The 23553-nt window shown below is 38.3% G+C and overlaps 4 protein-coding genes across 9 annotated transcripts; 2 read left to right on the forward strand and 2 right to left on the reverse strand.

Moving 5' to 3' along the window:
- Positions 1-1689: 1689 nt before the first annotated feature.
- LOC137936807 (uncharacterized GPI-anchored protein At4g28100-like) lies at positions 1690-3593 on the reverse strand. Its single transcript, XM_068781702.1, has 2 exons — positions 2737-3593; positions 1690-2320 (listed from the first exon to the last, which is right to left on the reverse strand). Exons 1-2 carry the CDS (start codon positions 3358-3360, stop codon positions 1991-1993), a joined length of 954 nt encoding a protein of 317 aa, XP_068637803.1. The 5' UTR covers positions 3361-3593; the 3' UTR covers positions 1690-1990.
- A 3922-nt stretch (positions 3594-7515) lies between these two features.
- LOC137937808 (uncharacterized) lies at positions 7516-13971 on the forward strand. 4 transcript variants are annotated; one of them, XM_068782982.1, is made up of 6 exons: positions 8570-9087; positions 9193-9440; positions 11456-11595; positions 11781-11862; positions 11968-12084; positions 13628-13971. In XM_068782982.1, the coding sequence occupies exons 3-6, from the start codon at positions 11477-11479 to the stop codon at positions 13676-13678; spliced, it is 369 nt and encodes a 122-aa protein (XP_068639083.1). In that variant the 5' UTR covers positions 8570-9087; positions 9193-9440; positions 11456-11476; the 3' UTR covers positions 13679-13971. The 4 variants fall into 4 exon arrangements, with proteins under 4 accessions (XP_068639085.1, XP_068639084.1, XP_068639083.1 ...); XM_068782984.1 differs by lacking the exons at positions 8570-9087; positions 9193-9440 and adding an exon at positions 7516-7568; XM_068782983.1 differs by lacking the exon at positions 9193-9440 and having other exon boundaries at positions 8567-9087.
- A 1297-nt stretch (positions 13972-15268) lies between these two features.
- Positions 15269-19820, reverse strand: LOC137937098 (double-stranded RNA-binding protein 4-like). 3 transcript variants are annotated; one of them, XR_011109605.1, is made up of 6 exons: positions 19638-19820; positions 17970-18232; positions 16206-16416; positions 15995-16099; positions 15569-15911; positions 15269-15479 (listed from the first exon to the last, which is right to left on the reverse strand). XR_011109605.1 is itself a non-coding variant. In XM_068782160.1 (6 exons), exons 1-5 carry the CDS (start codon positions 19672-19674, stop codon positions 15619-15621), a joined length of 879 nt encoding a protein of 292 aa, XP_068638261.1. In that variant the 5' UTR covers positions 19675-19820; the 3' UTR covers positions 15270-15479; positions 15596-15618. The 3 variants fall into 3 exon arrangements, 2 of the variants coding, with proteins under 2 accessions (XP_068638261.1, XP_068638260.1); XM_068782160.1 differs by having other exon boundaries at positions 15270-15479; positions 15596-15911; positions 16025-16099; XM_068782159.1 differs by having other exon boundaries at positions 15270-15479; positions 15596-15911.
- Positions 19821-22688: 2868 nt separating this feature from the next.
- LOC137937411 (pentatricopeptide repeat-containing protein At2g03880, mitochondrial-like) lies at positions 22689-23330 on the forward strand. The gene has a single exon (XM_068782470.1). The coding sequence runs from the start codon at positions 22689-22691 to the stop codon at positions 23328-23330; it is 642 nt and encodes a 213-aa protein (XP_068638571.1).
- Positions 23331-23553: the final 223 nt, after the last annotated feature.

The raw sequence follows: 23553 nt of genomic DNA on the forward strand, positions 1-23553 counted from the left end.
TCTAAAATATTTCAAAATTAATCGAACTAATTTCATTGCAAATGACTAGAACAATGCAAAAACAAACTCATGAAATCCAAATTCACCGAACACCCCTCGTAGAGCCCCATATGACTTCGCAGTCATTACGAACCGTACATCGTCATTGATGGAGGTCAGGTTTCGTTGGCTAATGGACGCCCATGTAGGCGACTCAGCTTTGTTTGAACTGGACCATGTGGTGGATATTTATAACTCCAAAATCTCCTTACCACATGGCAAAAACATTCCACAACACTTCAAACATATTCAACAACATTCTTAAATATTTTAAAATTAATCGAACTAATTTCATGTAAATTACTAGAACAATGCAAAAACAAACTCTAGTCCCAAACCCTAAACGCTACTTAAAACCCCTAAAAGTCACAAACCCTAGACCTTAAAACCCCTAAAAGCCCCAAACACTATCACCCCAAAAACCGAGAATCCTATTTAAAAAAAAAAAAAACATAAACCCTAATTCCAAACTTAAAGACTAAACCCTAGACATTAAAACCCTAAAAGTCCCAAACCCCAACCCTAATCCCGAAATTAAATCCTATCAAGACAAAATTGAACCCTAAATCCCATAAACCCTAACCCTAAATCCCACAATTAGGCCACAATCAAGATAAATTACGCACAACAATTAAAATTAAATCAAATACAACACTAAATTAGATGAAAAAAAATTAGGGTTTCGGCTTACCTTTTAAATTTGGGAAAAACCACCGCCTAATGGGGAAATCTAAGCCCAATCGAAGAAATCGATGCCTAACTGTCGAAAATAAAAGGAAACCGAAGGAAATCAAGGGAGGAGGAAAGAGAAGAACGAGAACGAGAAGGGAGAGAGAGGCCGAGAGTGAGAAGAGAGAGGGAGGCCGAGAGAGAAACGGAGAGGAGATGCGTAGAAGATAAGAAGAAGATGGGGCGGAAAAAAAATCAAGTGATGACGAAAGAAAACTAAGAGCGAAAACGAGAGATGACGAGAGAAAGCAGAAGGAGCAGAGAGAGTGAAGACAAGAGGAAGAAGATGGGGCAAAAAAAATCGTCGGGAGACGAATGGGGGGGGGGGGAAGAAGCAACGCTCGTGCGTGGAATCGCGAAAAAGGTAGGAATCAACTTTCCTCCGTTGTTGCCTGATCAAATGAAATGGTGTAATCTCACTTCAATTCAAGTCTTTCTACATTATAACGCAATTTTTTATGGGGGAGAATTCATTCCACTTCATTGTAGACTAACCTCCATAGTGACATTGGAAAATCATTTGTCTTTTATTAAACAGAACTAGAGAGTTGATACTAATATTATGAGGTACGGATCAATTCGTTGAATCGGATCATCACGACCAAGACAAGAAAATGAGATTGATTGAGTTGATTTAACTGATTCAATTGATGAACCAGTTGAATCATCATTTCCACAGGAAAAGATTTAAAGCAAAACATGGGAGGGAGGTGGTCAGTCCCCTTTCTTCTTTTTCAGCGCTAATAAAGTCCCCTTTCTTCTCTTTCAGCGCTAATAAAGGTTGCCTTCCCTGTGTCCTCGCTGTTGCAAGGAAAATAATATTAACAAATAACTCTCCCTGCTTACCTGCGTCCGTTCCTATCCTACAAGGACTTCGCACTTCCGGCCATGGAAGATAAAACAGGAAAGAGAGGCAATCCATCGTTTAGATCATTTCTTGTAACACGATATGTTCACATCATATTAGACCCACGTGAAATTACCCAGAAGAAAACAATCAAACATTGGTTTAGCAAACCAAGTTTAGGCTAAAATATGCCAGAGTTTCGGTGTCAGTTATCGTCGTCGTCCAGTCTAAGAAGCTCTCTGCACCCCAAAGTAGACAAGAATATTTAACAACAAAAAAAACTCTCTGCGTTCTGCAACTCATGAAAAGATCCACACAACCTAGAAAAAACATAAAAGAATTACAGGAGACGGATTGTCCTTTTTCTTCCTCCAATCAAAAGTGGTTCGAGTAGAAGAGTAAAACAATCCACGTCAATAGTAGGAAAACACGGCACGTAAATCTATCGAGAGGAGTGGAAGATGAACTGCCCAACACAGCAGAATCGACGGGCAGCGGCATTTCGTCTCCAATTAGGCTGCACGACGAAGCATCGCCGCCGATCACCATAAAAGCTCTCAAGATCGCAGTCACCGGATGCATGTAGGCGGTCCTGTTCTTGGCGAGCAGCCACGTTAGGCCCATCAGTTGGCAATCTTTGTTTCTGATTTTGCTCTTCCTCTCCGACGCCAAGCGGCTGCTATTCGCTCCCTTCTGCTCGTTCAGCTGCCAAAAAGATTGGGAAATATGTCAATCCGTGACTAATGACGTAGCGGAGAAGAGCATTAGAACCTCATCGTGACTAAAAAAGGCATAAAGCTAATCGCGTTGACGGGAATAATCGAGGGCAAAACAGTCATTTGGTTACTGAAAACTCAAATTTGGTACAAAGCGGGACAGCTGCCAGGACAAATGACAGTTTCGCCACCAGTCACGAACAAAATGCCAAATCGCCTCCCGGTATTCTCAACGCCGAAATTGGAGGCTAGTTTAGTAAAATTCATTTTGAGGAATTATTACAAGAAACAGAAGGTAGTGATAAAGCTTGGCCACAATTATGCCCTCAGTACTACACAGAAACGAACAAAGGGCGGGAAGGATAGGAAGAGACGTTGCTGGATGAGAGAACCAAGTAGACTAACCTGACGGAGGCTGATCAAGCACTTACTACAGGCGGCCCGGCTGGACCCTGCATTGCAATCCTTCTCCAGCTTCTTCACCCGTACGTCGCCGGCCAGTTTCCCGTCCCCTGAGACAGCGAACGCCTCCGGGCAGCTCAACACTTGCAATCTGATCCCGCAGTAGCAGTAAACGAGATCGCACGTGCCGTTAGGTCTGGCCAAATTGACGCCCTTGGCCCGCATCGCCTTCCCCAACTGGTCGACGCACGTCTCCGAGTCATCGGGCAGCGCCGGCAGCGCGTCGTACGGGTGACCGGTGCCGGAACGGGGATGGAGGGCCGTGCGTGCGTAGGCGGCGTAGAGCCAGGCAGCTAGAGTGGGGCAGCAGCGGGGGCGGGAGAGGGGGCGATGAACGCCGCAGGCGCGAGTGACGGAGGAGAATAGAGAGTCGGGCAGGTCGAGCGGACAGGAGGAGACATCAGATTGTTCGGGGAAGGCCGGGATTGTGGAGGGTGGCGAGGAAGGGAAAAAGGGCTGGATGAATGCTGGATCCGGGAGGTCTTCCGGCAGAGCGAGGATCAAGATGGGGCGGAGAGAAAGAGCAAAGAAGAAGAAACGGCGGAGGAAGAGAGGGAAACTGAGCATTTTCTTTTACCTTGCTTGCGAGGAGGGTTTCTTCTTGTTTCTTCGCCTGCGCTCGAAGGTGTGCGAAGCACTACTTGGCTATTACGTTTTTAGTAAAGGATGGGGGAGAAGATCGAGGAAAGTGGGCAAAATAAAGAGCGATTCAGAAGACGAGAGCTTAGAGAAAGAAAAAGAGAGACAAAGAGATGGGAGGGAATGGCTTAAAATTCCAGATTTTCTACATATACGATGAGGGAATGATTGAATCGAAGCGCTTACGTTTACAGTTTCACGTAGAACAAGTAAATATAAACTTTTTATTCATATATTTCTCTATAATTTTTATTGATTTGGTACGACTCTTCAGTATAATAGTCTAAAGTCACGGATTCGTTTCTGTCCGATTTATTGTCTGCTGCTGGCCTGCTCCTTCCCATGAAACGAATAATTCTACTGGCGCTCCTTCTTAAATCCGTCTGCCTGGAGACGAAGTCGACGTTTCCTAGCTGATCAAACTTTTGTTCCCCAGAGAATTCATCTGATGGCGCTGTATATGGCGAAACGGCTGAAAATAAAAGCAAAAAAACCGTAGCAAAATATAATTCCTCAATTGTCTCCATCTTTTTGCAGGCGCTGTCAGCTTATTTAATTTTCATATTTTTGTATTGAAGAGACGTCTCATAGACGAAGAAGGGTTTCATGAACCCTTACTTGAGACTACCCCTTGGTATTGGACTCAAGAATCTATCATATATTGTTTATTTAAAACTGAAGTTCCCCATGGGGGTAGACCTCCATTACCAAATCTACAGAAGCGTCTCTGTGAAACGGCACGGAAAAGTGGAACGGGAGAGGCGTCCGACGATAGTTTAGAACACGACTGAATTAAAGAAAATATACCATAAAAAAACTCAAGATTCTTAGGCTTTTGTAAAGATTGGTGGTCGGGCTTTTGGGATCGTAAACTCCGAGGAAGTGCAGCTTGAGCGTAGATCTAAGCCGGGTAGATTTGCAATGGGGGGGGGGGGGGGGTTAGTGCACATGACTCAGGATATGATCTTCATGCGCATTACGCGGTCATGTTGTCGTTAGGGAGCGCCCAAATTTATGTCATGTACATGAATATACATGAATCAAAAGTTCATGTCTCAAAAGTAACGGGCGGAAGTTCCGCCCGATTTTGAGAATCATCTATATGACTCTCGCGCGGGGCTATCTCTCGGGGCTCTCTCTGCCGCACACCCTCTCTGCCATTGCATTCCCGCAACCCTCTCTCTTTCTCTGCTCCCTCTCTCGTCTCCTTGCCCGCAGCCCTCTCCCGTAGCCCTCTCTCGTCTCCGTTCCTGCAGCCCTCTCTCGTCTCCGTTCCCGCAACCCTCTCTCGTCTCCGTTCCCGCAACCCTCTCTCATTCTCTGCTCCCTCTCTCATTTCAGCAATCCTCTCTCATTCCCGCAGAGCACGGGAGGTCGAGCATTTACAGAGCTTCTCGGCCTCCCTCTCTTCTCCCTCTCGGCGTACCGTCGGAGCGCCTCCTCTGTCGGCATTGCCTGTCGCTGTCGCCGGTCGTTGCCTTTGCCTAGCCGTCCCCGTCGCCATTGCCCCGCTGGCTCGCTGCTGAGGAAGACGAAGATGTTTAATTTTTCCTAAGTTAGGAAAAATTAAACTATCTTCATAAAAATTATTAATTTATAATTTTTATTTATAAAATAATTATTTTTATTTTACAATTACTATATTAAAATAGTGATTTAATAGTTATAATTAAAATATTGTTAAAATAAATATTTGATAAATTATTTTGGCATAATTATCCGATTGTTATAGTTAATTAAACCAATGGTTTTAAATTTTGTGATAATATATTATTAATTAATAATACATAAAATATATTATGTACAAATATATAGTGTGTTAAAGTTATGATTAGATCAATTTTTTCTCTTAAATTATTCATTTTTAGGTTAAAATATATCATATGTTATTAATAAATTAATAACTTAATGTATTACTTCTTTTTTATTTATAATGTTATTTATTTATTATTTGTAATTAATCATATACGTATTTCATTGGCTCATGTAATTACCATATTAATGTACAATAAAATATCTAATTCAATTAATAATATATATTAGTATATTTAATTATACATTCAATAACTTATTCGTGTAGTAATAATGGTTGTTTTACCTAATTTGGGGTTTAAAGATTATGTTGTAATTAAGTGCACTGTAAAGGTTTAGAAATTCTCTTGTTTTTTATGTTTTTCTCATGTTGGGGCACTAACACTGGAAACTGTTTTCCAGTGCACATGAAGTCGTCAACACTAACACAAATTCTTACCTGATCTTCATGTACATGATATGACATGATCTTCATGTTGGACATGACTTAATCTTCAAGAATCCACTTTGGGGCACTAACCCCCCCTCGGAGAAAAGTGTTTGTTTGAGCGAAAAAGAATTCTTTTGCGGATTCTTTTAAAAACAGAAGACCTTTTATAAGTCTCACTGTGGGGGGGTTAGTGCACATGACTTAGGACATGATCTTCATACGTATTATACAGTTCATGTCCTGATGTCGTTAGGGAGCGCCGAAATTCATGTCATGTACATGAACATACATGATTCAAGAGTTCATGTCTCAAGAGTAAAGGGCGGAAAGTGCTTTTTCGCCCGATTTTGAGAATCATTTACATGACTCTTGCGCGGGGTCTCTCTGGCTCAGACCGTTCCCGCACCTCGCTCTTGTTCCCGCAACCCCGCTGTCGTCTCCCTGAAGCCTGAGCTCTCTGCTCCCTCTCTCGTCTCCGCCGTCCCTCTCCGGTCTCCCTCTCTACTGCTTCCATCTCTCGCTGCAAACGTTCTTCCGGCGTCCTTCTCTTTCTTGGACTCGCTCTCCCTCTGAACCTCCCACTCGCTTCTCCCTCTCTCTCTTATCTCTCTGTCTCTTCTCCCTCTCTTCTCCCTTTCGACATCTCACTCCCTTCTCCCTCACGCTATCATTTTTTCTCCCAAAAGACCTTCCAATTTCTTACAATTTTCCCTGTTTCAGTTTTGTTTTTCTTCGATTTTGACATTTGGACTTCTCGGCCTCCCTCTCTTCTCCCTCTCTGCGTATCATCGGAGCGCCACAGTCGCCGTCGCCCGCTAGCTCGCCCCTAACAAAAACGACGACCCTGAGGAAGACGACGATAGTTTAAAACTATCATCATTAATTTATAAAATAATTATTTTTATTTATTTAATACATTTATTTTATAATTACTATATTAAAAATAGTGATTTAATAGTCATAATTAAAATATTTTTAAAATAAATATTTGATAAATTATCTTGGCATAATTATCCAATTGCTATAGTTAAATTAAACCAATGGTTTTAAATTTTGTGATAATATATTATTAATTAATAATACATAAAATATATTATGTACAAATATATAGTGTATTAAATTTATGATTAGATCAATTTTTTCTCTTAAATTATTCATTTTTAGGTTAAAGTATATCATATGTTATTAATAACTCCACGTATTACTTTCATTTTTTTATTTATAACGTTATTAATAACTCCATGTTATTTGTTTATTATTTGTAATTAATCATGTGCATATTTCATTGGCTCATGTAATTACCATATTAATGCATAATAATATATCTAATTCAATTAATAAATATATTAATATATTTAATTATACATTAAATAATTTATTCATGTAGTAATAATGGTTGTTTTACCTAATTTGGGGTTTAAAGATTATATTGTAATTAAGTGTATTGTAAAGGTTTAGAGATTTTCTTGTTTTTTATGTTTTTCTCATGTTGGGGCACTAACACTGGAAACTGTTTTCCAGTACACATGAAGTCGTCAACACTAACCCCCCAAATGCGAAGATGATCTTCATATACATGACTGACATGATCTTCATATTGGACATGAACTTGATCTTCAAGAATCCATTTGGGGCACTAACCCCCTGTGCGCTATTTCGATGTCGTTTCATGGCTCTAGACGCATTTCTCTGGTTAAAAAATAAAATTAACAAATTTAGTTAATTTATTTTAAATTTTAAGATATTTGGTTTCAACTGTAAGGTCATTTATGTCATTTCATATTGTGTCGTCAGACTATATATATGTGTGGCTAGACGCTCCTATTCGTCTTAGGGTTTAATGGTGCTTCGGGATCGAGGATCTCGAGTAGTTGAGCTTGAGCGGCGTCGTCCGGTTAGTCTTCTTCTTCCTCCGTCCTTTTTCTGTTTTCCAAGTGATGTAACAGTGTCGATGACATTTCTACAAGCTTAGGTTTCTTGTTGTCTCAGTTCGATTTGGTTCCGTCGACCACGTGTTACCTTTGGTACTCGAAACGTCTTTTCGCTTTGATGGAAGGGGCTGAGTTGATTGCAATGGGGAGAGCTGCGTATAAGCATATTAGCTCTGAAGAACTTGCAGGTTTTCTGCAGGGCGCCCGGTCTATTTAGCCCCAAAGTAAACGGAAAAAATGGTTTCATAGTACGGATTTGCGATTAGGGTTTCGGAGCGAATCGGGAGATTTTTTAATCTTTCCAGTTTGATCCATTTTCCCACTTTCTCAGCATTTCCGCCTCCAAAAACCATTACATTTTCTCTTCTAAATAGATACTATAAACACCTTTTGGTTTTTGAATGAAATGATCGCGCCAAAAAATTAATGTTTCATCTTCTTGATCTCGGTACAGCAGCGAGTGAACCCGTCCACCATTTTCTTTAACCAGGTGACTTTGGATTTGGATTACGCTGAGCTTTGATCCCAGTTGCTGGAGACGATTTGGGCATTAACTCGTCGGTTTTATGTGGCTGGACGGACTGAACCTTTGAAATAGGCTTATTTTAAAAACAAATTTTGTATTTAAAAAATCAAATGTACTACTCCAAGTTATTAAAATATAAGACAAAAATAAAAATTGTTATGTTAATTAAGTATAATCATGAAGGTTATTAATAAAATAAAGGCGACATAAAATTAGACAATAGCAAAAAAGATAAAAATTATATAAAATAAAAAATTTGCCCTCTCCCATCTTATAATATTGTCTTAATTAGAACTTCATGTTTGATAAGATACTGCAGTTATGGCATTATGGAACGAAATACAATGTTAAAATAGAAAAGAAATTAAGCTATACACTAGTAATCACGGGTAAACTCAAAAATGTTGGACACGTACTCACCCACTGTTATCACTATGGATACTGCGGAATACGTTGCAAAAACATTTTTCAGTGAACAGACGCCTGAAGCGTAATTTTTGTTGAGCTGACTCGTCTCAGCTTGGAAACAACGCTGTAACAAAATACCAAAGTCTGGACTCGGCCCTTTTCCGAATGCAGACTTCGTAGGCGTCACGAGCTAAATCCTAGGCGACTCAGGGTACCCGAGTTCGGATCACGGATCATCTAGTACCAACCAAGGGTTCAGTAAACACTGGAGAAGGGAGGTGGGGAAACGGACGGTACGTTCTCCGTTCGCCACCTCGTTTTTGGTCTTTACAAAAAAATCGACCTTTGGCCCTTGCGGAGAAGAAACTGGAGATATATATAACCAGACTTTCCTCTAGCCCGAAGGAAAAAATCCATCCTCCGTCTGAAGGATCCGCGTCTGTTTTTCTCCCTTGCAGAGAAGATCAAACTTCCTCAGTGGTCCAGTTGTTTCTCTTCTGCTCGCTGAGAAACAGACCTTCCCAACGGGTCCCTCCGTAAGTTCTAAGGTCTCTACTTGCCCACGCATTTCTTTCCCTAATTTATATTTTGGAAGCAGAAAAAAACTGACGTTCCTCCCGCTTTTCACATCTAATCATCTCACATTTGTTCAGCCCCTCCCTAGAATATGTAGTCTCATTACATTTTCCACTACAAACGGGAAAAAAGAGAGCCTCTAGCTTTCGTAGAAGAAACGGAAGGTCGAAATAGAAGTCTCCCCGCCCTTGCGAGATATCTTCGAAGCTCTTTAGTCTTCCCGTCATTTTTTTCACAGCAGACATAGAGAGCCCTCCAGAGATCTCTTTTGCTGGCACACAAGTCTTTCCCCCCGGATTACCGAGAAAAAGCTGAAATTTCACTTGTAAGTTGTATATTCTGCGTAAGATCTGCATAACTTCTCTTTTTTGCCACAGTGATTTTGTTTTCTGTTCGCTTTAGAAGCAACTTGAATTTAGGGTAAAACTTGAACATAGGTAATTTACTTCTATGACATGAAGAACTTAATTCTTCTGTGTTCGTAAAATTGGCTGACGAGAATCAACTTGTTTCATAAGTATATCAACGTGTGTTGAATGGTCTTATAGTATTATGGAGAGCCTATAACTTAAACTTCTCTTTCAATTTATTCACAAGCAGTAAGACAGCTAGTTAACATTCCAAAACTCAGCTTTTACCTAGTTGACGGACCTGGTTTGAGACTCACAATTTGCGTTTAGTTGCGGAGGACTTGCTTGTAGTTCTGTCATATTTGCGTCTATGAGAGGGTAGCCACACAATTTGCGGGAAGAAATTTTTTGTCAAACTGGTCACATTTGTTCCAGTCTTCCTCTTTTGCAGCTAATTAGGGGATTCTGTTTATATTGTCAGTCTTATCATTTATTTTATTTGAAGCGATGCCTTCTGCTGTAGGCAGGTTTTTTCATCTAAAGGAATTTACTGGTGCAACCATACATCTTTTGTCAAAGTATTAATTCTTCTATCTTCACATAGCCAACAAATGGCGATGGGGCCTGTCTTGAATGTTGTAAGATAGGAATTTACTTATAAATGATCACAACAACCTATGTCACCCACTCAATTTGTTTATATCATTCTTGCACCAATTTTTTTTTTTTTTTTTTTCAATTCAGTCCTACTAACATCCAATGAGATTAAAAAAGAGATATGACAGATCGAAGATATGGCTTGTTTCTCTTTAACCCAATTAGGTCAGGCTGTGTGTGTGGTTAAACCAAAATAGAGTGCTATGTATTTTTTATAATGCTAAACATATGCAATAGTTGTAGCTTGGCTTTCTGGTTAGTTTTGCTGAGGTTAAGTTAGCTCTTCGAGGCCTGCCACCAGAAATTGAGTTTTTGGTTTTGTATATAATTAGCCTAATAGAAGATAGTTGAGCTGACTCTTCTCAACTTGGGAAAATGTAATAAAATATCAAACCTATCGTAGTCGGGTATCGGGCCCTTTGCTGAATGCAGAATTGTAGGCATCATGAGCAAAATCCTGCTCAGTGAGTCGAGTACTTTTCTGTAAATTTATCAGTTGTAGAAAAGTATCTCGACTTCTCTTCCAGGGTACCCCTTCCATCCTGCAGGACACTTCCCTCCAGTGTCCTTTACGAAAGCGGGCGGGTGATCCATCTTCTCTCCCTTATGTGAGCGAAGTTCCAACTAGCAATTTACATCATTGTTAATCAATGTGGCCAGTAGTCCTTTAAGGTATGCTCTCATTCCTCTTCTTTCGGTGCTTGAATTTTCTGATTTTGGCAGCCATCTTCGTGTCTCAATGGGCAAGAAGTAGTTGTTCGTTTTTACCATTAAAAAAATGCTAAGAGTTCCTTGGAAGACTTTTCTTTGCTAAACATTTTTATTGCTTCTATTGCATCACACTAGGTTCAAAGCTAGTTGCATTTTTTTTTTCTCTATTCTTAATTTGAGTAGGGTTTATTTACAGTCGTTGATCTATTTCTAATTCTGTGTATTGGAAAATTGCTGTTATACTCTGTAATTTTAGTTGTTCATGCGCTGTTCTGTGGATCTTTTTTTTTTTATTTTGCCTTTTGTTACTACATATCCTTTCATATAAATGATTGATTAGATTGAATTGGTCTAAGATGGCTACATAGAAGCATTATTATACATTCATTCATGTTGATTTGTATTTGCTTATCTTCTCTTCATACATTCAGTCGTTGGTGATTTTAAATTATTTATTCACATTGTCTAATTTCCTGCTTGTGAATGGCCTTTTTACCGCATAATTGAAAATATTCATTTCTAATTCCTTTGCAGTCTTTAAGGAATTCTGTGTTGAGCTGATGACTTTTTTTTGTAAAAAAAATTCTTGCTTCTCAATTATTTAAAATTATTGATTCTTCAGGAATGGACGTGAGTTAAAAAGATGACTCTTAACGATCAATGGAAAGCTATTTTAAAGATTCAGAAGTTCAGAAGAATTGTGTCCTACACTGGCTTCTACTGTTTCGTTTCTGCTTTGACTTTTGTATACACAAACAATACGTAAGTGCCCCTTTTCTCTTCTTCTGTTTACTCTGGTCTTATTGTTGGGAATTATATTTGATCAACATTTTACTAGGTGGATTTTTCCTGCGATGAATGCCAATTGTTTTTTTTGTTGAAGCACAAATCTGCATCTACTATTCTTCTAATATGTCTGGTTCCCTTCTAATTTTTGGTTCTTTCAGGACTAGAGCTGGGATGTCTCGAGCTGATCAGTTTTATGCATCCTACCCTGCTGGCATTGAGCTGCTCACTGACACAGCGAAGGTTTGAAGAGCTTGAACTTTGTTATTCTTTACTTCAATAATGTTACCTTCTGCTGATTTGATTTTATTCAGAACTGATGTTAAATTTCCAATTTTCTTTCTGTAGTTATATAAATCTGCCCTTGCCAATTGCTTTGAGGAAGAGGACTGGGGACCTATTGAGTTCTCAATTATGGCAAAACACTTTGAGCGTCAAGGAAAGCCACCATATGCTTATCATTCTGTAAGTGTGGTGCTTCTGATCTTTGTTTTACTGAACTTAGAATTAAATGAAACAATTCTCAACTTATTAGAAGCGAATACGGTGGTATCTTTCACATCTTAGGAGCTTAAAGAACATTGAATGTCTCTCATGGCTGATGTTTGAAATCTAAATATTATAGCCTCCATATAATGAAAAATGAGTAGCGACTTCTTGATTTATACCTGTTTCCTAATTGAATATGTTTGGAGCTCATCTTATAACTTTGGTCATATAGCTTACTTGTGAAAGCCCTGTAAGCTTGAGCTCTGGATTTCTATGACTAGTGTCATAGGAAATCCATATGCCAACCCAATTAGCAATGGACATATCTGCATCATGTGTCCATTTTGTGATTGCAAATGTGGATGGAAATGGCCATTGTCTCTCCTTCATGAAAAGGGTCGTCGATCACTCTCTTTCTCTCTTTCTCTTTCTGGATAGGCTGCAGGTCCCGCCATGGTAGAGTGAAAGGGGATGGGGGAGATCTGCCTCCTATAATCACATGAGGTATATTTGAGTGGAGATGTGTCCCTTGTTAGTTGGTTGATATATAGGTTTCCTGTGACATCATACGACATTTGAAGTCCTAAGCTTATGCCATATCTTGTATTGAAGCATTAGGAAATTTGAATTTGTAGCTCTCTTTGTAGCTGTCTGTTTCCTCTGTTGCTTTCTGATTTGAGTACTGAAAACAGTTTCTGACAGAGATTCAAAATCCTGGTCTAAAACCTATTGAACGACTGAATTGAAAGCCTCAGACTGGGGTCAAACATGTGCTACAGTTACTTTCCTTTCTTAAGCAGCTACTCTTGGAATGTGGTGAGAAAGGTGTAATCTAACGTACTAATTCCAAGCAGAAAAAATTGGAGGTCTTGTTCCCTCCTGCAAGGGAAACTATTGAGCCCCACTTCAACTCTCCATGCCCTTACTGCCATTCTCTCGGATGCCTACAAGCCTTAAGAGAGGAGAGGCTTTCAAGTTGAGCATCTTTTTTCTGGACATTGGTTACGTGAAAGTTTAATTACCTATTAAAAAAAAAGTAGAATTCACTAAGTATAGCTCATGATAGCTTCATATCGAGTAAATTAAAGGATTCTCTTTTCAATAAGTTAGAGAACATCCCATTTTCAGCAGAAAAAGAAAAGTTATTAGAACCTCTGCTACAGTGATGATGAAATTCGTGTCACTTATTTCTGTAATTATATGCACAAAGAGTGCTGTATAACTTAGGTTCCATAGAAGCATTTCTAGGGGCATCGCGTCTTCCTGTCACTGTTAGTTGCTGGCATAAGCAGTAATGTATTCTTGAACTGCAGCTGATCTAGCAACAAAATTGTCTGAACTGGAAATACCTCAGAACTGCTGATCATTATTTTTTATTCTGTCAGCCAATGCTTTTTGTTAGTGTACTTGATGTCTGCTTGGTTTTCTAATGAAGTGGTTCAGTTCTTCAATTGCTTGTAGCTGAAACATCCATAGGATTGGAAAGAATGTTGATACCCTTGGTTTCTCATTGTTGCAGCAATACATGGCTCACCTTCTTTCTTACGGTCAACTTGATGGCAGTGGGTAGTGGACATTAATAGCAGACCCGTGGTGCCACAGTACAAGGGCATCCTGTTGGTACATATTACCAAGTAAACTTTGAGGGTTTGCGGAGGGATGGAACCCATGTACTGAAGTGAAAAAATATGAACGGATACGATGCAAGAGCCACATTACATAGTGGAACCAGTATGCTTTCCGCGGTTAATCACGTAATTGTTTTGACCTTTTACATAATGACAAGCCACTCTTTACCTGCAGAACCCATAGTTTGAGCAGGTGCTTTATATCTCAGTTTATTTCAGGTTAACTGACGTTTAATTGGTCTCGTCCTATAAATTGTTCTCTTAAATAATGATATCCGTCCGACTTACATCTTCATATATTCTTGTTGTAATTATTTAATTTTTCTTTTCCAGCAATATTAGATTTTTGGAGATAATATTAGTTTACGCGAGTCTGATTACACGGGCAATTGAGAAACTTAATTTTTTTTAATTACGTGGACGTGAAAAGTAATTTGATATATTTATCTTCACTGGGAAAGTTGATTTCGTAAATCATGTTTTCATAAAAGAATTCGATGAGTTCAGTCGTAAAGAAACAGACACGGTGAATGAACAGCGAAATCCAGATTCCAGAAGGCTTTAAACTACTACTCGTGGATAATTTAGATTTTCAGTCGCGTGATCCAGGGTAAGAGAAGCCAGGTGGTCTAACTTTGATCCTGAATACTACAATCTTGACTAAAATATAATTAGTTTATATTTAAGATATCATTCATATTAAGCATTATGCTTCGGTGATTAAAACTCGGAACGGACTGGCCGTAAATTGATGTTTAGTGCAGTTTTCTAATTAATTATAAGTTGCTCAAAGATTTTTGCGCAAGTCTAATATAAGCAAATATTTTCTTCTTAGGCTTATATACTAGAAGGTTATCAATCGACCACTCTCTAAAAATTGTCTAAATATCAGGCAGAATTAAACTTACCTCCTACGAGATAATCAAAAGATCCATAAGCAACATTTTAGTATTTTTCAACCTAAAAGTTGGCATATTTTACTTATTGAAAAGCTAAAAAATTGATCAGTAAATGGAACCAAAACTTCGTCTAGTTATAGTTCTAATTAATTTTTAATGAATTTAGATTTGGTATAAGTATATAACATATCTAACATAAAAATTTAGCCCCTATTTGCCCCGTGATTCCGTGGAACCGCACTGATACATTTAAGAAACGAAAAGAAAAGAAAAAAAAAGACAAGAAAAACAGTGGCCATGCCGCTGTGCAGTTCAATAACACGACGGGCCTATGAAATTTTCAGGGAGGAGCTACTCGCGCAACCCAAGCAAAATCGAACATTTCCCCGTCAGTGATACAACGACGGCGTTGGATCCATCTTCACGCTTTCGTGCACCTAAAAGAACCAATATCTATAACAAGAAACAGTTCACGCTAATAAAAGATCATCTTCGTGCAGCCTAAGGTCCTTCTTGACAATCCAAAATTCGACTAAATAGGCCAGTAAGCAGCTGGTAACATTCTCTCCCAGTGATCCAGCAGTCCAAAGTTTTACATTCTCAGGGGAAATTTTTACTTGCCTGAAGGCACGGGTAGATCTCAGAAATCAAATTCGCTGTTAATAACTAAGCCAAAAATGGGCAAATATTCTGTATACGTAACATAAGAACGAGAAACGAGGGCCAATATGAGATTCGTTAGCTTTAAGATGTATTTGATGGAACAAGAATCAAAATATATACACACTACATGGACCTAGGACTTTTTAACTGTTTGTTTTCTTTCAAAGCAAAACATGATGATCTGCATCAAAGAAAAGAAATAATCAGCATATCCTCATATTTTACCAGGACGAAACTAAAAACAAGAAAACCCTATCATACTAGACTTACAATTCATTAGAACACAACAAAACCCACCAGTGCAAAATGGGAAGAAAGACTTATTGTTGCTCGGTTCTAACCCTCTTAGCCATCTCCTGGTTGTATCGCTTCCTTCTTCGTTTTGACAAATGAGTAGAATCAGCAGACTGTCGAGAGCTGCAAACAGTTATTGCATTGCCTCCGTTTAGTAGAAAGTAATGATCAGCCTGAGTTGTGGATGTTGTAGTTTCAGGTTTACAAATCGGTTGTGATGGTCCACTTGATAGGTAATTCAATGGCACCATCTCATTTCCAGCTAAACCCGTCAAAGAATGATGAACCAATTCTTCTTTTGGTTTCAAGTCAGATGTTACTGGGACCAAAGAGAGATGTGCAGAAGGTGAGACATTTGAATGGCTGGCAAGAGATTTATTAGCACAAAAGACCCATACATACCAGTGCTACAGCTCGAACTCCAAGCATTACCTTTATAAATAGCAGCAAAAAGCCTAGACTTGGATTTTATGATTTCTGTTAAGACAGTTCTCGATGATGAAGTACCTACAACAATATCAGTTCCTTGACGAGAAGCATTTGAAATGACAAACCAAAAGGTAGTTCCAATAAAAAATCTGAAACAACTTCATATAGGCAATAGTCCATAAACCTAAAATGTATTGAATGACTGTGCGGGCTGCTTTTTGTTCTGCCTCCTTCTTGTTTTTTCCTGGGTTTCCCACATATGTTTTCCCATCAAACACCAAGGAAGATGTGAAGATTGGAAGTAGGTTCCCTGACTGAGAAGTTGAATATGATGGCTTTGGCAAATTCATCTTAACTGCATATTCATTTAAAATAGACTTGCAAAATACAGTGTCCTGACAATGAAAAACAAACTCAGGTAGCATGTAAACATGAAAAAAGAATAAAGATCCATTCTTCAGCTGTTTAAGTAAATATGAAACAAACAAATGCACACGATTAACATCGATACTCACACTACATCAGATGTGTCCCTAACCTGATCTACTTTGTAAATTCAGCTAATTGTCAAATCCAATCATCGAATTAGCACATTCATCTGAAACCATCATCCCATTTTTGCTTCGTTATAAAATTAAATTTTACTCAAAGTGTACAGTTAGACATTAGGATGACAATCCAAAGCCTAACACCTTAGAAGCTTAAAAGAGAAAACTACGAAGGAGCTCAAATCCTCTAAAAATTTTAGTCAAAAAGCTCCCTCAAGCTATTGGTAATAATTTGTCTTTTCAACCATTCCAATCAACTTCATAAATCAAGATGCTTTGGTAAACATGCATGAAATTCCATTTGAAGTAAACCAGGGAATTTTTTTACAAGGAATGTTAAAGGGAATAAAAAAAATGACAAGAACTCCCTTGGTTAAAAATCTAAAGTCTAAAAATTATGAAAAGATCGTATTATTTTATTTAAGAGTCTTCAGCTCAGTTGAGTTAGAAGTCTTTGAAATTATGGTACATTCTATATTTTCCAAATGTACTTTATAGTTCAAATTTAATTATCTTAGCATACTTATAACTACCATGCTATTATAAGGGAAACCATCATAAAACCCTAATTTAATCTCCTTCTGAAATCTCAACTTTATGTGCAGTTTTTAAGTCCTTCAGAGCTGGAACACTTATTTCAAGAAAACCCTAATTTTTTGTGTGAGATTGGAAATCCACGTTATGAAAAAATGATAAAGAAACAATTAATCCTTTTCTGCTATTTTCCTGTTCAACAACTCATTATGCAATATTAAACATTTAAACTTAACATATTTTAAAATTTGGTCAAAGTGCACCAATTGAATAACATACAAGATGCATAAAACACACTTCCATGATAAAAATTGAATTTTTACCATGTGAGAGTTCCACTTCACAAGAATTTCAATGGAGGGACTTAGAAATGGGCTATTTCTAAGAGTTTAAGATTTTATGTTTCTTGGTTAGATATGCTCTCTTCACAGCTGCCCTAAAGGAGTTCCAATGAGGTGGTTTAGAAGGTGCAAACAATGAGAATATTCCTTTATATACAGATAAATAGCATCAACTCTATTTCAAATCCTTCACTAATCAAGTAAGATTCTCTTTTTGTGAATAAAAGGAATATGTTTATTTTAAAAGAATCTCGTTCTGTATTGAGAATACTCCCCAGATACAGAAAACTGTCATCATTCTATTTCAAACGTTCACCAATCTTTTTGGTGTAAAGAACTAATTTTTATTTTTAAAGAATCTTATTTTATTACCAAATATGAAAATTGACTCCTTTCTGGTAGTACTATGAGACTCAGGGCTCAGGGTTCTCATTTGGAGACAGAGAACAGAGAACAGAAAACAAAAAATTTAAGATAACTTTGATATACATAAGTTTAAGCAAAAACAAGAGATAGATTACAAACATGAGAAATCTGTGGTAGTCCTTCATCCTTTATCTTTTTCATTATGGAATCCAGTGCAAGTTTTGCAACATCTTGCTCTGCTGCTTTTCGATTTTGGAATCTTTGAGATGACTTGTATGTGGCTCCATCAACAATCACAGTTGATCCAAATTTCGGATCATGTGGAAGACCTCCATTGACAGTCTGATAAACTGGAAGAGGTAGAGCCGACCTTTGTGCATATTCTTGCAACCGGTTTTTATGCATTAGATGTTCAGGTACACCTACACATGGAAAAAGTTTATCATTATCTTAGCATACAAAAAACATTAAACAAATGCAACAGAAACAAATGGACAATAACATAATTGCATTACAACTAAAAAATTTACTTTGAAGCAAAAATGAGTGGACTCCACCACTTGAAATCATCACTGAACGATATAACACAGGAAGAGTCGAAGTCATTCTTCCCACCAGACCACATTTTTAAGAGGAGATTTGTACTCACGACTTGAAAATGAGAAAAGGGGAAAGAGTAGTGTCATGTTCACAGCTTAAAAACTCAAGAGAAAAAGAATGAAGCAGTCGTACACAAATAACATGTTATATGAAAATTAACTAAACCAAAAAGGCCCTTTTTTTTTAACAAGTACATCAAACGTACAGAGCCAAAGCAAATTACAGGTTGTGAATACATCCAAACTATATGACCATTGCACATGCAGAAAGCGAAAGGGTTAGCCAAACACATGAGGAATCACTTTTCTTACTAACAAGACCCTGACTAAAGTTTCACTCAAGCAGAAAAGAAGTCGATCAAACAAATATACCCCAACTTAGAGAAAAAAGGACACCAGTCTTCCATGCGGTCCATGAACAACATCTTGGAACTGAAATCCCTTCCAATTTCCTATTAGTCTACAGAATTTACAGTTCTCCACTTCCAAAAGTAACCTTCCCTTCTCTCCTTCTCTCAGTAATAAGTCCCTCCTTTTGATACCCTAATCAAGCGTAATTAGTCCCTCCTCTTGAAACCCTGATCAAGTCCTTTCCACTTTATGTTGGAAAGGACACTTACGGTAGTTCTCTCACCCACACATCATCATTTCATAACTCAGTACATGCAGAACAAGAGACGCCAATGCCGTCAATTGTGTAACTTATCTAGAGAAGCAAAACAAATATGTTCCTCTGCACCTCCAATGAAATAGGCAACGAACAGCAAGCTGCAACTTAACCAACCGACCGTATTTTGTTGCAGATGGCAATGACACACAAAATGGGGAAAACAGAAGCAAAGGAGAAATAGAAACTGCAAAATAAAAAATAAAAAAATAAAAAAGAGGAAGCTCAATGAGAAAACGGACGCTCAAGACAATTTGCAGATAGAAAATGACATAGAGAATGGGAAATAAAGAAGCAGAAGAGAAATAGGAACTGCTAGATGAAAAAAGAAACTACATGAAAAAACTAACAATCAAGGGTGACCATTTTCAAAACTGAGTAGAACTTCACAATTCATGCCTCATATCCGGATCTAAAATCATTAAAAAGAAAACGAAAGAAGTCGCTATACCGAAGTCGAGTAGACACAAAGACTCGATCTCATTCACAATCTGAAATCACCAAAAACGACAAAAACGAAAACATCTACACTAGTTAAGTCGAAAAGAAAAGAAAGCTTACTCGGTTTGGACGGTGGAGGTAAAGCTGGGGGCTCCATTGTTGCGCAGATCCAGCGACTCTCGAAAAGGAAAATGTAACCCTAGCGACCAAACGAGACTTGTGTGAGATATACGCCCATGGGAGCAAGTTTCAGGAGGCACCACTTATCTCTCCCCAGGTTCCTTACGTTGGAGACAAATAGTGGTCGAGCTAAACTGCGCTGCATGGTAGACAAGAGCAAAAACTGTCAAGAATTAGACGGTTCAGTAATACACTGATGTTGGTTATATTCAGCAATTAGCCTAAAAAAACTTTACTACGAAATGGAATGTTAACGAGACATGATATAACTAAATGTTGTGACATCTAAGCACATATTAGAACAAACGCTAAGGATTTAATGTCAAAAGGGTACATCAAGAGGTAATCTCGATCCTAAACAGTGGGAGTCGTCAGAAAAGTTCTGTAATTTGAAAGTAAAGGTGGAAAACGATTGCACTTTCTCCCTTATGAATGCAATGTCCAGGTGAAATGACTTGAAATCATCTCTCTCCTCTATTTTATGTGCCAGGTGCCCTTTCCATACGTTAAAACGATTTCTTATGGAACATCATGGACAAGCTTATGATGATTTTCACTTTTCTTTGTGCCAGCTCAACCTTACCATCCACAAAGCCGACAACAACTCCTATCACTATCCTCATGTTTAAGGGGGGTAAGTGCACGTGACTTTGGACACGATCTTCATGCACATTATGCAGTTCATGTCTTGATGTCGTTAGGGAGCTCCGAAATTCATATCATGTACATGAACATACATAACTCTAGAGTTCATGTCTCAAGAGTAAAGAGCGGAAAGTACTTTTCGCCTGATTTTGAGAATTATCTACATGACTCTCGCGCGGGCTCTCTCTGGCTCAGACCGTCTCGCTCATTTCTCCTCATTTCGTTCCTGTACCTCGCTCTCGTTCCCGCAACCCCTCTGTTGTCTCCCTGAAGCCCGAGCTCTCTGCTCCTTCTCTCGTCTCCGTCGTCCCTTTCTGGTCTCCCTCTCTACTGCCTCCATCTCTCGCTGCGAACATCCTCCCGACGTCCTTCTCCTTCTCGGACTCGCTCTCCCTCTGAACCTCCCGCTCGCTTCTCCCTCTCTCTTATTTCTCTGTCTCTTCTCCCTCTTTTCTTCCTTTCGGCATCTCACTCCCTTCTCCCTCACGCTATTATTTTTTTCCCCAAAAGACCTTCCAATTTCTTGCGATTTCCCCTATTTCAGTTTCTGTTTTCTTCGATTTTGACATTTGGGCTTCTCGGCCTCCCTCTCTTCTCCCTCTCTGCATACCGTTGGAGTGCCGCCTCTATCGGTGTTGCCCGCCACCGTTGCCGTTGCCGTTGCCCACTGGCCCATCACAGTCGTCGTTGCCTGCTGGCTCGCCCCTGAGGAAGACGACGATAGTTTAAAACTATCGTCATCAAAATCATTAATATATAAATTTTATTTATAGAATAATTATTTTTATTTATTTATTATATTTATTTTATAATTACTATATTAAAAATAGTGATTTAATAGTCATAATTAAAATATTTTTAAAATAAATATTTGATAAATTATTTTGGCATAATTATCCGATTGCTATAGTTAATTAAACCAATGGTTTTAAATTTTGTGATAATATATTATTAATTAATAATACATAAAATATATTATGTACAAATATATAGTGTGTTAAATTTATGATTAGATCAATTTTTCTCTTAAATTATTCATTTTTAGGTTAAAGTATATCATATGTTAATAATAACTCCACGTATTACTTTCATTTTTTTTATTTATAACGTTATTTATTTATTATTTGTAATTAACTATGTGCGTATTTCATTGGCTCATGTAATTACCATATTAATGCATAATAAAATATCTAATTCAATTAATAAATATATTAATATATATAATTATACATTAAATAATTTATTCGTGTAGTAATAATGGTTGTTTTACCTAATTTAGGGTTTAAAGATTATGTTGTAATTAAGTGTACCATAAAGGTTTAAAGATTCTCTTGTTTTTTATGTTTTTCTCATGTTGGGGCACTAACACTGGAAACTGTTTTCCAGTGCACATGAAGTCGTCAATACTAAGGGGGGGGGGTTAGTCCACAATGAAGTGGAATGAATTCCCCCCGCATTACCTAGGTCATCATAAATAAGGTGTTAGTGCAAAATAAATTGAATTGAAGCCAGATAACACCGTTTCATCTCCTCAGGCAAAAACGACGGAAACCTGATTCCGCCCGTTTTTTCAAATCATTGACTTACCACGAGCGACGGCGTCGCTTCTTCTCCCCCCCCCTTTTCTCATTTCCTCTTTCTCCTCTCCTCTACTTGGCCTTTGTCTCTCGACGAATTTTTTCGCCCGACCTTCTTCTCTCGTTTTCGCTCTCTGCTCCCTCGGCTCTCGTCTTCGTTCTCTGCTCCTCTGCTGTCTCTGCTCCCTCTACTCTCTCGCCTTTATCTCTCGTTTTCGCCCCATCTCCCTTTCTCGTCTCTTTCTCTCTCGGCCTTTCTCTTCCTTCTCCCTCTCTCGTCTCCCTCTCTCTTTTCCCTCTAGGCCTCCATCTCTTTTCACTCTCAGCCTCCCTCTTCTTTCTCGTTCTCGCTCTTCTCTTTCCTCCTCCCCCGATTTCCTTTGATCTAACCTATTCCGGTTTCGATATCCTTCGATTTCCTTCAATCTTCTTCGATTTTCGACAGTTAGGCGTTGATTTCTTCCATTGGGCTTACATTTCCCCATTCGGCCGTGATTTCCCCCAAATTTCAGAAGGTAATCAGAAACCCTAATTTTTTTTCAACTAATTTAGTGTTGTGTTTGAGTTAATTTGAATTTTCATGCGTAATTTATCTTGATTGTGGCCAAATTTTGGGATGTAGGGTTAGGGTATATGGGATTTAGGGTTCAAATTCGTGTTGATAGGGTTTAATTTCGGGATTAGAGTTGGGGTTTGGGACTTTTAGGGTTTTAAGGTCTAGGGTTTAGTTATGAAGAGTAGCTTTTGTTTAGGGTTTAGTTTTGGAGTGATGCCTGATGAGTTTAGTATTTCAAGCGGCTTGAATGCTTGCACAGGTTCAGAGGACCTATCTCAGGGTAGAAGGATTCACGGATCTTTGATACGACTTGGATATGATGCTGATTCCTTTTCAGCCAATGCACTTGTTGATATTGAAGCTGCTATGATGGTTTTTGAGAAAATTTTGCTACCTGATATTGTTTCATGGAACACTCTTATTGCAGGTTGTGCTCTTCATGGTTTCCATGATCTAACACTGGAAATGTTGCAAGAGATGAAAGTGTTAGGCACAACTCCAAACATGTTCACTCTATCTAGTATTCTTAAAGCTTGTGCAGGCATGGGAATGATCGATTTGGGCAGGCAAATTAATTCACATTTGATCAAAGTGGGTTTTGATACTGATGTATTTGTCTGTGTGGGACTTGTTGATATGTACTCAAAATGTGGTTTTATGGAGGATGCAAGAAGGGTTTACAATTTGATGCCTATGCAGGATTTAATTTCTTGGAATTCTATAATCTCAGCCTACGTACAAAATTTGAATGATGAAGAAGCCATATCACTTTTCTATGAGATGCAAAAAGAAGGGTTTAACTGTAACCAGACAACATTGTCCACTATTCTGAAATCAATTGCTAGCTTGCAGTGAATTGATGGGAGCAAAGAGATCCACTCATATGCTATGAAATTGGGGTTGGAGTCTGATGTTTATGTCACAAATAGTCTTATCGATGCATATGGCAAATGTCATTATATTGAGGATGCAAGGAAATTTTTTGTCATTTTATACCTTTTTGTCACGTGTTTTATTTTTATTTATTAAGTATTTTTATACTATATATTATGTTATTACAAAATAATTTATTTATTAA

Source organism: Aristolochia californica, unplaced genomic scaffold, assembly GCF_029961685.1.
Source record: "Aristolochia californica isolate CCGP_79_NKW_82.1479 unplaced genomic scaffold, dmAriCali1.0.hap1 SCAF_7, whole genome shotgun sequence".
NCBI lineage: Eukaryota > Viridiplantae > Streptophyta > Magnoliopsida > Piperales > Aristolochiaceae > Aristolochia > Aristolochia californica.

Excerpts from the sequence above, each read along its gene's own strand:
- LOC137937808 (XM_068782984.1), top strand. The coding sequence starts at position 11,477 with ATGACTCTTAACGATCAATGGAAAGCTATTTTAAAGATTCAGAAGTTC. Across the intron at positions 11,863-11,967 it reads TGCTCACTGACACAGCGAAG|TTATATAAATCTGCCCTTGC; the intron begins GTTTGAAGAGCT and ends TTCTTTCTGTAG. Across the intron at positions 12,085-13,627 it reads CACCATATGCTTATCATTCT|CAATACATGGCTCACCTTCT; the intron begins GTAAGTGTGGTG and ends TCATTGTTGCAG.
- LOC137936807 (XM_068781702.1), bottom strand. The coding sequence starts at position 3,360 with ATGCTCAGTTTCCCTCTCTTCCTCCGCCGTTTCTTCTTCTTTGCTCTT. Across the intron at positions 2,321-2,736 it reads GCTTGATCAGCCTCCGTCAG|CTGAACGAGCAGAAGGGAGC; the intron begins GTTAGTCTACTT and ends TCTTTTTGGCAG.
- LOC137937411 (XM_068782470.1), top strand. The coding sequence starts at position 22,689 with ATGCCTGATGAGTTTAGTATTTCAAGCGGCTTGAATGCTTGCACAGGT.
- LOC137937098 (XM_068782159.1), bottom strand. The coding sequence starts at position 19,674 with ATGGAGCCCCCAGCTTTACCTCCACCGTCCAAACCGA. Across the intron at positions 18,233-19,637 it reads ACCTCCACCGTCCAAACCGA|GTGTACCTGAACATCTAATG; the intron begins GTAAGCTTTCTT and ends TTCCATGTGTAG. Across the intron at positions 16,417-17,969 it reads GACTACCACAGATTTCTCAT|GACACTGTATTTTGCAAGTC; the intron begins GTTTGTAATCTA and ends TTTCATTGTCAG.